This window comes from Orycteropus afer, unplaced genomic scaffold, assembly GCF_000298275.1.
Source record: "Orycteropus afer afer isolate SDZICR_OR568_19922 unplaced genomic scaffold, OryAfe1.0 scaffold00099, whole genome shotgun sequence".
Classification (NCBI taxonomy): Eukaryota; Metazoa; Chordata; class Mammalia; order Tubulidentata; family Orycteropodidae; genus Orycteropus; species Orycteropus afer.
Genome location: NW_006921686.1, coordinates 6,198,732 through 6,209,513, shown reverse-complemented (window position 1 = coordinate 6,209,513; position 10,782 = coordinate 6,198,732). Strand labels below are relative to the sequence as shown.

General features: G+C 41.9%; 1 protein-coding gene across 1 annotated transcript in view; it reads right to left on the bottom strand.

The window, feature by feature from the left end:
- Window positions 1-4,721: 4,721 nt before the first annotated feature.
- LOC103198898 (zinc finger protein 234-like) overlaps window positions 4,722-10,782 on the bottom strand; it is a 29,307-nt gene continuing 23,246 nt past the window's right edge. Inside the window, 1 exon segment of the mRNA XM_007943104.2 lies at window positions 4,722-7,198. Within this exon segment, the coding sequence (XP_007941295.2) occupies window positions 4,722-7,198 (2,477 nt within the window).

Genomic DNA, 10,782 nt, shown 5'->3' with positions numbered 1-10,782 from the left:
AGCAGATGGTCAATGAAAAAAGAGGAAGATTCTGGTTTTTATTTTATTTTATTGTGCTTTGGGTGGAAATTTATAGAGCAAAATTTGTTTTACATTCAACAGTTTGTGTACATTTTATTTCATGCCCCAGTTACCATCCCCGACCATAACAAACTCTCCTCCCCTCCTGTCCGTGACTACCCTTCCCTGTGCCCTTCTTAACTATGCACTCCTCTGTCCAGCTTTCCCTCTATGTGAATGCGGCCCCCTGATGCTCCATGGCCAATTCCTCTAAGTGGTGTATCTCCATAGAGTGGGTAGGTGGATTGCCCTGGGATAGGTGTTCTGCATGTAAGTCTTTCTGCTGTTGGGCTGAGAGCCAATCCATGGGAATAAGTCCAGTTCTAGGCCCAAAGGGTAACCCAGGGCCATAGTCTTGGGGGTTCCACCAGACTCTATCCAATCAGTAATTCTGGTCATTTTTGTGCTTTTGGATTTTGTTCCACATTTTTCCTCATACCCTATCCAGGATCTCAAGGTTTGATCTCTTTCTAAATGGTTGGCATTGGTAGTCAGGCAACATCTAGTTCTTCTGGCTCAGGGTGCATCATATCCTTGGACTAATTGTTTCCAGATGCAAAAGAAGATTCTTAATTAGATGGATTCACACAGTGCCTCCAACCATAGTCTCAAGAATAGCAATGACTGTGAGGATGACAAAGGACTGGGCATTGTATCATTCTGTTGTACAAAAGGTCATTATAAGTCAATACCAAATCAACAATATCTAACAATAATCTATACTGCTGAGCTTTTTTCTCATTTGTATATTTTCTTTACAGAAATATTCTAGTCCTTAATCCATTGTTGTCATTTTTGTTTCTGAGTTGTAAAAATAATTATATATTTTAAATACTAGGGAATTAACAGATATGTGATTCACACAAATTTTCTCCCATTCTGTGGGTTGTCTTTATCATATATTTTTCACTTTCTTGCGGAGAAATTTAACAATTTGAAAGCTAAGCATATCTAATTTTTCTTTTGTTGCTTGTACTTTTGGTGTGATACCAAAGAATTATTGCCAAATCCAAGGTCATAAAGACTTACCTATGTATTTTCTTCAAAAGTTTCTATTGTTTTAGCTCTTACATTGAGGTTTTGGATTCATCTGGAGTTCATTTTCTTTTTATATGGGGAAAGGTAAGGGCCTAAGTTTGTCTTTTTGTATGTTGATAACCAGTTGTCCTGCCACCAATAGTTGAAAAAACTATTATTTTTCTATTGAGTGATGTTCTGATTATGTCCTCTAAAGGGGTATGTTGAAATCCTAATTCCTAGTACCTGTGAATGCAATCTTCATAAAAATTTCAGCAGGCTCTCTACAGAAATGAAAAGACAATCCTCAAATTTAACATAGCACTGCAAGGGGCACTGATAGCCAAAGCAACCTTTAAATGGAATAAAAATGTAGGATTCACACTTCTTGACTTCAAAACATACTATAAACCTGCAACAATGAAAATATTCTGGTACTGGAATAGTGAAAACCATGTATATCAATAGAATAGAATTGAGAGTCCAGAAATAAACACATACATCTACAGTTAACTGATTTTCAACAAAGGTGCTAAGTCAATTGAATGGGGGAAAGAATAATTTGTCCCAATGAGATTTCCACAACCAAAGTAATGACATTAGATATGTATTTCAAAACATACATGAAAATTAACTCAAACTCATCAAATAACTAAATGTAAAAACTAAAATGACAAAGTTCTTAAGACAAAACATAGGGGTAATGATTTGCAATCTAGTTTTTAGCAGTGGACTGTTAGATGTAACACCAAAAACACAAGCAAAAAAGAGAAAATAGATCAGTTGTACTAATAATTGCTCAACTAACATATTGAGAGCAGAGGCTGGGGGACAGCAGGTGTGGTAGTTAAGGTTATGTGTCAACTTGGCTGACCCTGGTTTTGAGCGTCTAGGCAGCTGGGTGTAATTATTCTCCATGATGGGACTGCTAATCAACTCCATGGTAGAATGTACTGTGAGCAGCTGAGTAGCTGCCTTAGGCATGTGGTCTGCTTCCAGTAAATAAGCAGCAGCTTTTTAAAAGGTCTTTAAGATTCTTGGCACATTTGGATCCTGCATTTGAACGAGTCATCAGTGAATGGCCTGCCATGTTGCTTGCTAGGCTTGGGACTGTGCCACTGTATTTGCCAACCTTGGGTTTGTCGGCCTCAGCAGCCAGTAGCTGCCTCAGTTAAGAGATGCCTTCAGCTCCAGTGGGTGAGGAAGAGGCAGGACTGAAACCCAAGGTTGAGAGGCCTTCACCCAGCCCCTAGAGCTGGCACTTTGAACTCAGACTGCTAGCCTCCTAAAACATAAGAGAATAAATCCCTCTTTGTTGAAGCCATCCACTTGTGGTTATTTTCTGCTACTGCAGCACTAGAGGACCAAAACAGAATTTGGTACCAGGAGTGGTGTGCTGCTCTAACAGATAACTAAAATATGGAAAGAGGTGTGGAGTGTGTCCTTCGCCCTTAGATCCCTGTGCTAATACCTACAGAGAGACCAGTGGCAGCAGAGCCAAGAGACCAGAATGAGACAGTGACAGGCTTTCCTCCAGCCCATGGAGGAAAAAGCTGGACGCTTTTGAGCAGGTGGCTTCCTGGCAGAGTGGGTTACATTCCAGCACTAATTGGTAGAACAGACTGCCATGAGATGGAGCTGCAGGCTTGCAGGCCCACAGAGCAAGAAAGCTGAATGGTTTTTGGGCAGGAAGCTTCTTGGCAGAGTGGGATGTCTTCAGGTGTTAATTGGCAGAAGCTGAGAGACCAAGGAAATGGGAAGAAAAGCTGCCTCAGCCTCAAAGGGTAGGACCCTTGCCCTCTGGGGGTGGAACCACCAAAGCCTCCTGGGTTTCAGAGTCAGATGATCACCAACTTGGTTCTGGAGTGTGGGGCTGTTCTTGAGAGCTAGTTGGGATGGGGGTGTGCCCATAAGTGAGGGGGCAGGGCTATCATGCCCAAGAGGCAGAGGTACAGGGCCTACCAGGCCCAGGGGGTGAGGATGCTACTCAGGTGGACTAGTAGACTTTAGCCACCCAATGAAAAAGATCCATATAGGTGCCAAGTTGGCAAGAGTGGAAACGAAACAGCAGCCAGTTAGATTGATAGCAAAATAATATTGTGGATACTGCAGTAGCTCTGGTGGCATAGTGCCTAAGGCATTTAACTGCTAACCAGAAGGCTGGCAGTTCAAACTGACTAGCCACTCCATGGAAGATGGGGCAATCTACTCCCATAAAGATTTACCACTTCAGAAACCCAATGGGGGTTGCTATGAGTCATAATCAACACAATGGCAATGGGTTTGGTTTATTATTATTTAGTAGCAAATAGTTTTCTGAATTTGACCTAATGATCATTTCAGAGAATGATTTTTTTCCTCTTTTTTTTTATGGATACAATTTCAAATGTACATTTGCACCTTTTCGTTCTTTAACAAACAAGTACTGAGTATACTTAAGAACTGCTAATCATATATGGTTGTGTACATTCATCAGCAATGTCCCAGCTTTCATGAAGCTTATGTTCTAGTGAATATTGATTTTCATGTGTCCATCATTATACCTTCATGAAGACATGATCAAACTTCTAAGGCCTATCTCCTTGGATTTCATTTTACTTAGATCCACAATCAACACCCATGTAAGCAGCAGTGAGAAAATCAAATGACACACTACAGTGGGCAAAAGACATCTTTAATGTATTAAAGAGAAAAGATGTCACTTTGAAGATGAAGGTGCAACCAACAGACATGGTATTTTCAATAGCCTCATGTGTGTGAAAGCTGGACAATGAATAAGGAAGACCACAGAACAACTGATGCAATTGAATGTGTTGGCCAAAAATATCTAAAATAACACGGGCTGCTGGAAGACTAAACAAATCTGTCTTGGAAGTATAGCTGGAATGCTTCTTAGAAGCGAGAATGGCTACACTTCATCTCTTGTTCTTTGGTCATGTTATCAGAAGGGGCCAGTCCCTGAAGAAGGACATCATGCTTGGTAAAGTAGACAGGCAGAAGACCTTCAATGAGATGGACTGACATATATTGGTTGCAATGATAGGCTCAAGCGTTCCAGTGATTGTAAGGATAGGGCAGAACTTGGTAGTGTTTCATTCTGTTGTACATAGGGTCATTACGAAGTGGGATTTACTTGATGGCACCTAACACCATCACCTCCTGAGTGCTACCTGGCAACTGTCAAGGTTCTGACTGAAGCCCTTAATGCAATACTTACAAGGACACTCTCTGTTGTGTGATCTCTTTACTAGTGGGATTGGTTGAGCTACGATGGAAACACTGATGTAATGACACAGATATTTCCCACAGATGAAGCCTGATGATTTAAAGATTCAAGTTATAAGTGAGTTTTTTATAAAACATCTTCTTATAAAATTTCTTGACTCTGAGGATTATCTACCTTCTTGCCACTCACCACGTTTATAAAATTTATCATACCATGGATTCCTTAATGTCTTACCAGATATGACCTTAATAGGAAGTGTTTACATTATGTCACACATTTGCAAATTTTACTTCTCTGTGAATTTGATAAATATTGAAGTACTGAAGTCTGTGGGAAGATTTTATCATATGTTATATATGGATGGTTTTTATCCATTGTGGACACGGATGAAGACTTGAGGTATGACCGTTCTACCATACTACCTACATTTATTTGGTTTATATGCTGTGTGGACCCTCATATGATTATCTGGACTGAAGCCATACCCAAACTCCCCACATCTTTAGGGCTTTTCTCTAGAGTGTACTCTCTGGTGACAATGAAGTTGTGATTTCTGACAAAATGTCTTTCCACATGCTTCACATTTGAATGGTTTTTCTCCACTGTGAATTCTCTGATGGGTCAGAACATGTGATGCTTGACTGAAGCCCTTCCCACACACCTCACAATTATAGGGTTTCTCTCCTGTGTGGATTCTACAATGAATTTTAAGATCTGCTCTACGACTGAAGCCTTTCCCACACTGTTCACATTCAAATGGTTTTTGTCCACTGTGGATTCTCTGATGGATCAGAAGTTGTGAAGCATCCCTGAAGGTATTCCCACACTTCTCACAACTATAGGGTTTCTCTCCTGTGTGGATTCTACAATGAATTTGAAGATTTGCTCTACGACTGAAGCCTTTCCCACACTCACCACATTTGTATGGTTTCTCACCAGTATGGATCACCTGGTGAACTTGAAGTCTTGAAGTCCGATTGAAGCCTTGCCCACACTCCTCACACTTATAAGGTTTCTCTACATTGTGGGACTTCTGGTGGGTTTTAAGGTAAGAACTCCGACGAAAATCCTTCCCACACACATTACACTTATAAGGTTTTTCTCCTGTATGGATTACCAGATGAACCTGATACTGAATTTTCATCCTGAAAGATTTCCCACACTCCTCACATTTGTATGGTTTTACTCCAGTGTGGACTCCCTTATGGGAATGCAAATTTGACCTGTAAATGAAGCCTTTTCCACACACTTTACATACGTATGGTCTCTCTCCGGTGTGCACTCTCCGATGGGCCTGAAATTGCAAAGGCTGAATAAAGGTTTTGCCACATTCCTCACATTTATAAGGTTTTTCTCCTGTGTGAACCCTCTGATGGATATAAAGATACGAGGTACGAGCAAAGCCTTTCCCACACTGTTCACATTTGTGTGGCTTTTCTCCATTATGCACTTTTTGATGGGCTTCAAGATGTGAACTGCGACTGAAGTTCTTCCCACACTCTTCACATTTGAATGGTTTTTCTCCACTGTGGATCCTCTGATGGGTCAGGAGATGTGATGCCTGACTGAAATCCCTCCCACAGTCTTCACAACTATAGGGTTTCTCTCCTGTATGGATTCTAAAATGAATTTTAAGATCTGCTCTGCGAATGAAGCCTTTCCCACACTCTTCACATTTGTATGGTTTCTCACCAGTATGGATCAAGTGGTGAACTTGAAGGCGTGACCTCTGACTAAAGACTTGCCCACACTCTTCACACTTAAAAGGTTTCTCTACACTGTGGGTTTTCTGATGGATCTTAAAATATGAACTCTGACTGAAGCCCTTCCCACATACATCACATTTATAGGGTTTTTCTCCTGTGTGGACTACCAGATGAACTTGATAATGACTTTTCATCCTGAAACTCTTCCCACATGTCTCACATTTGTATGGCTTCTCTCCAGTGTGGACTCCCTGATGGGAATACAAATTTGACCTGTAAATGAAGCCTTTTCCACAAACGTTACATACATATGGTCTCTCTCCAGTATGGACTCTCTGATGGGCCTGAAATTGCAAAGGCTGAATAAAGTTCTTACCACATTCCTCACACTTATAAGGTTTTTCTGTCATGTGTACCCTCTGATGGATATAAAGATATGCGTTACGAGCAAACCCTTTCCCACACTGCTCACATTTGAAAGGTTTCTCTCCTGAATGGACCGTGTAATGAGTATTAAGTGCTGCTCTATGACTAAATTTCTTACCACATGTATCACATTGGAATGGTCTCTCCCCAGTGTGAATTCTCTGATGTTTCAGAAAATGTGAAGGATACATAAAAGCCCTCCCACATTCCTCACAAACATAAGGTTTTGCTGCTGTATGGACTTTGCAATGAACATTAACTGTTACTCTATGCCTGAAGCATTGCCTACATCCCTCATATTTGTGTGATTTCTCTCCACTTTGGACATTCAGATTACCTTGCAAATATGACCTCTGACTGAATTCCTTACCATGCTCATCACACTTATAGCAATTCTTTCCCATGTGAACTCGCTGATGATTACGAAGACCTGAGATATAATGGAAACTTTTTCCACACTCAATACACATGGGAGACTTCTCTCCTAAGCATGAACTCTCATGAAGATCAAAGCTGGACATATCACTGGAGGTTACTGTACTATCATTACAGTAGTGAATTTTTTCTCCTGTGTGAATAATAGACAGTTCTCGTGCAACTGGAGAGGGTGAATCACCTTGTTTGTAGAACTGAGACCTATGTATCATGGAATCTTGACACCTGGCTAAGTCACTTGAAATTTGTTGCCAAATATGCGAGGTTGAAAGCTCCTCGTGTGGTCCTGTTTGTGGAACAGTCTCCATCTGCCTTGGGTTCTTGTCTCCTGAAAGGAGAGAGAATTTAGAGACAGAGACAGGTGAAAGAGTTATTGAGACTTTTCAAGACATCACACTCAGATAGAAGATGAGACATTACTGAACCCAGAGATTACTTAGTCTTTACCAATGCTGCAGTACAGTGAATTACATAATGTGACATTCCTAGCTATAATCTTTATAATTCCAACCACATGACTGTGGGATTATGCAAATGTGGTGCCTGTGGCTCCCCAAAGGGATTGGACAGCTTGCTATTAATGTTAAAAAAGAGTGATGGCATCTTTTTGTGCCTGAGACCATGCAAATAAGGTCTATGCAGCCCTAATGTGGGGACTGGTCAGATTCACTATTCCACTAAACTTAAAGTGAGCCAGAGGCAGAGAGGGGGGACCTGATTACCACTAAGAAGAAGAGACATGAATGGAGCATATCCTTTAGAACCAGGATCCTCACACTGAGAAACTTCTGGACCAAGGAGACAAAGAGACAGCTGTAACAGCTTACTGAGACAGCAAGAAACAGCAGCAGAGAAATGGCTGCAGCATGACCAGAAGATCAGCAGGAAATGGCAGAGTGGGCTTCCAGACCCACAGAGCAAGAAAGGTTGAATGCTTCAGCCAAGAGGCATGCTGGCAGAATTGGATGTCTCCAAGCACTTAGAGGAGCTATCACTGCCAACCCACAGAGTGAGAGCTGACTGCCTTTCGGTTGAGGCTTACTGGTGGACTGGGCTGCCTCTGGGCACTTATCAATCGATCTGAAAGACCTTTGCAACACTTCCCCAGGCAGGGCAAAGGCCAAGGAGCTGCGGGACCCAGAGCGCAAGGGCCAAAGAGAGAGAGGTGTGCCTTTGGGTACTGCTAAGAAGAGGCTGCCCTGAATGAAGCACTGTATTCTAAGCATTCATGATCCTGAATTGTAACCTGTTACACTTTCTGAATAAGCCCCAGAATTGTGGGTATAGTGTGTCACTTCTGTGTGGTCACTGCACAAAATGGGAGAGACAGTGTCAGAAATGCTAAAAAAGGTTGGAGGGTGGAGGCACAATTGACTTCTCCCTCAAAGGAATCAGCCTTGGGCTGTTGATGAAGCTAATGATTCTCTCTCCCCCTCATGAAGTTAGAAGAGGTTCCATGATGCTGCTACCAGACCATTTTTAGAAATGTGTATCATGTTCTCTTGCTCACGTGTCATTAAAACCAAGAGTAGGTCCACTAGGCTCCAACCCACAAAACATTAAAAAGACCAGTTAAACAACATCAAGTCCAATATGTGTGGTACTATTTAGCAATACAAGCCTTAATTTGCAAAACTGGTAATATGAAGTAAATTAACCTGTTGCTATTTCTATGGAATTTCAGTGAATGTAGAATCATGGATGGTAAATTGTGTAGTGAGAAAAATTATGGTGAAAATGAAAAATGAATCAATGTCAATTTTGTAGATACTTTCACTATATTAAAATTCAACAAATGAATACATAGCACTTTAAAGAAAAGCAGTAACAATCAAAAAAGTGCATTATTTTCAGATTATTTTTTCAGTACACTTCTTAATGAAAGGCTATAAAAAGTACTCTCCAGGAAAATTTTTAGAGGAGAATGTCACTTTTATCCCCATAGGAACAGTCAATTAAAAGCTGCCTTGTTTGTTTTAGCCATGTAATTAGTTTCTGTAGAACTCAGTCTTGGGTTATATTACTGGAAAATCATTCAAATGTCTGAGGAACTGAAAGACCCTCAAATAGTTGTAATGATCTGCACTTTTCAGAGAAAAATGCATTATCCCTTACTGACTGAAATATAGCATCTAAACAGAAGAATGTTTTTATAGGTCCTGCTGGAAAGCGTCCTCCCTGAGGAAAAAAGGGGAAACAAAACTTGTAGTGGGATATACACCATTCTGAAATCTAGCTCACAACTTCATAATCTTCAGGGAAAAAAGTGGACCAATGCGAGCTAATCTTTGACAACACAGATGGAGCTGGGGTGGAAGAGAATAACAGGGAATAGTGCAATTTTCTGAATTTTCTGAAAGCAAATCCTATAACTGAAGTTACATTCTGCCTGCAGCTATACCCAGATAAGATACTATATGGATGATTCTTTACTTCTTTGAGGTCTCTGTTCAAGTGTCAGTCCATCAAAGAGTTCAATGAAGAATAATATACCTTATCTGCTGCCGGTTCACCTCTGGCAATTTCCATCCCCTGTGACTTATAATGTTTACAATTTAAATACTATGTTATACACAGTACTTATTACCATATGACATGTTTTAGGTCACTTTTGTTTACTGTCTGTGATAGTTGGAACTGTGTGTCAACTTGGCTGGACCACAATTCTGTGTGGTTTAAGCAATTGTGATGTGGGTTGTTCCAATGGTAGGATCAGATGTTTATGTTCTGAGCAGCCAATCCACTGAAAGGGAGTTTCTCTAGGGGGTGGTCTGCTTCCAGTATATTTATGGACATCCTGGGAAAAGAGACACTCTTCTGTGGATTGGGATTCTGTTGTGCTGCCTACAACTGTCTGTGCGCGAACAATCCACCATTCAGCCTGGAGATCTTGGATTCATCATTCATTGGAGTCAACAGCCAGTATACTGACTGCCAATCATGAGCTCCTCAGCCCCTGCAGCTGTGCGAGTTGGGAAAAGCCTCCAGCTTGACATTTGATCCAAGAACTTGGGACTTGCCAGCTTCTGTAAGTGTGTAAGCCATTTTCCTAAGATAAATTTTTCTTTCTTTATAATAAGCTTTACTGGTTTTGTTTCTCTAGAGAACCCAGTCTAACACATTTTGAACTGAGAGAGTGGGGTGCTGCTCTGACAGATACCTAAAATGTGGAAACAGGAGTGGAGTGCATCCTTGACCCAAGACCCTGGCAGAGAGACCCCAGCATACGGCACGACAGATGGCAGCAGCAGAGTGGAGAGACCGGCTTAAGAGATACTGGTAGAAAGACCAGCATGAGAGATGGCAGGAGCAGAGCCCAGAGACCGGCATTAAACAGCAATAGGCTTACCAGCCCATGGAGGAGAAAGCCAGGTGCCATTGGGTAGGTGGCTTCCTGGCAGAGTGGGTTGCCTTCAGGCATTAATTGGTAGAAGAGACCGGCATGAGATGAAATAGCAGATTGGCTGGCTCATGGAGCAAGAAAGCTGAGTGGTTTTTGGGCAGGAAGTTTTCCAGTGGAGTGGTTTGCCCTCAGGCATTAATCGGCAGAAGCAGAGAGACTAAGGAAATGGGAAGCAGAGCTGCCTCTGCCTTAAGGGTAGGACCATGGCCTTTGGGGATGGAATCACCACCACAGCCCTCTAGGTTTCAAAGAGTTAGACCTTTACCAACTTGGTTCTGGAGTGTGGGGCTGCTCGTTCATGTAAGCCAGTGGGATGGAGCCATAGCCGCTGCCCAAGAGTGAGGAGGCGGGGCTGCTGTGCCCAAGTGGGAGAGGAATAGGGCCTCCAGGCCAAGGGGATGAGGTCACCACTCAGAAACTAGGGGACTGGAGCCACCCAGTGGAGGAGACCTGTACAGATACCACCCACTGAAGATCTGTACAGGTGCCAAGTTGACAAGGGGTGGAAT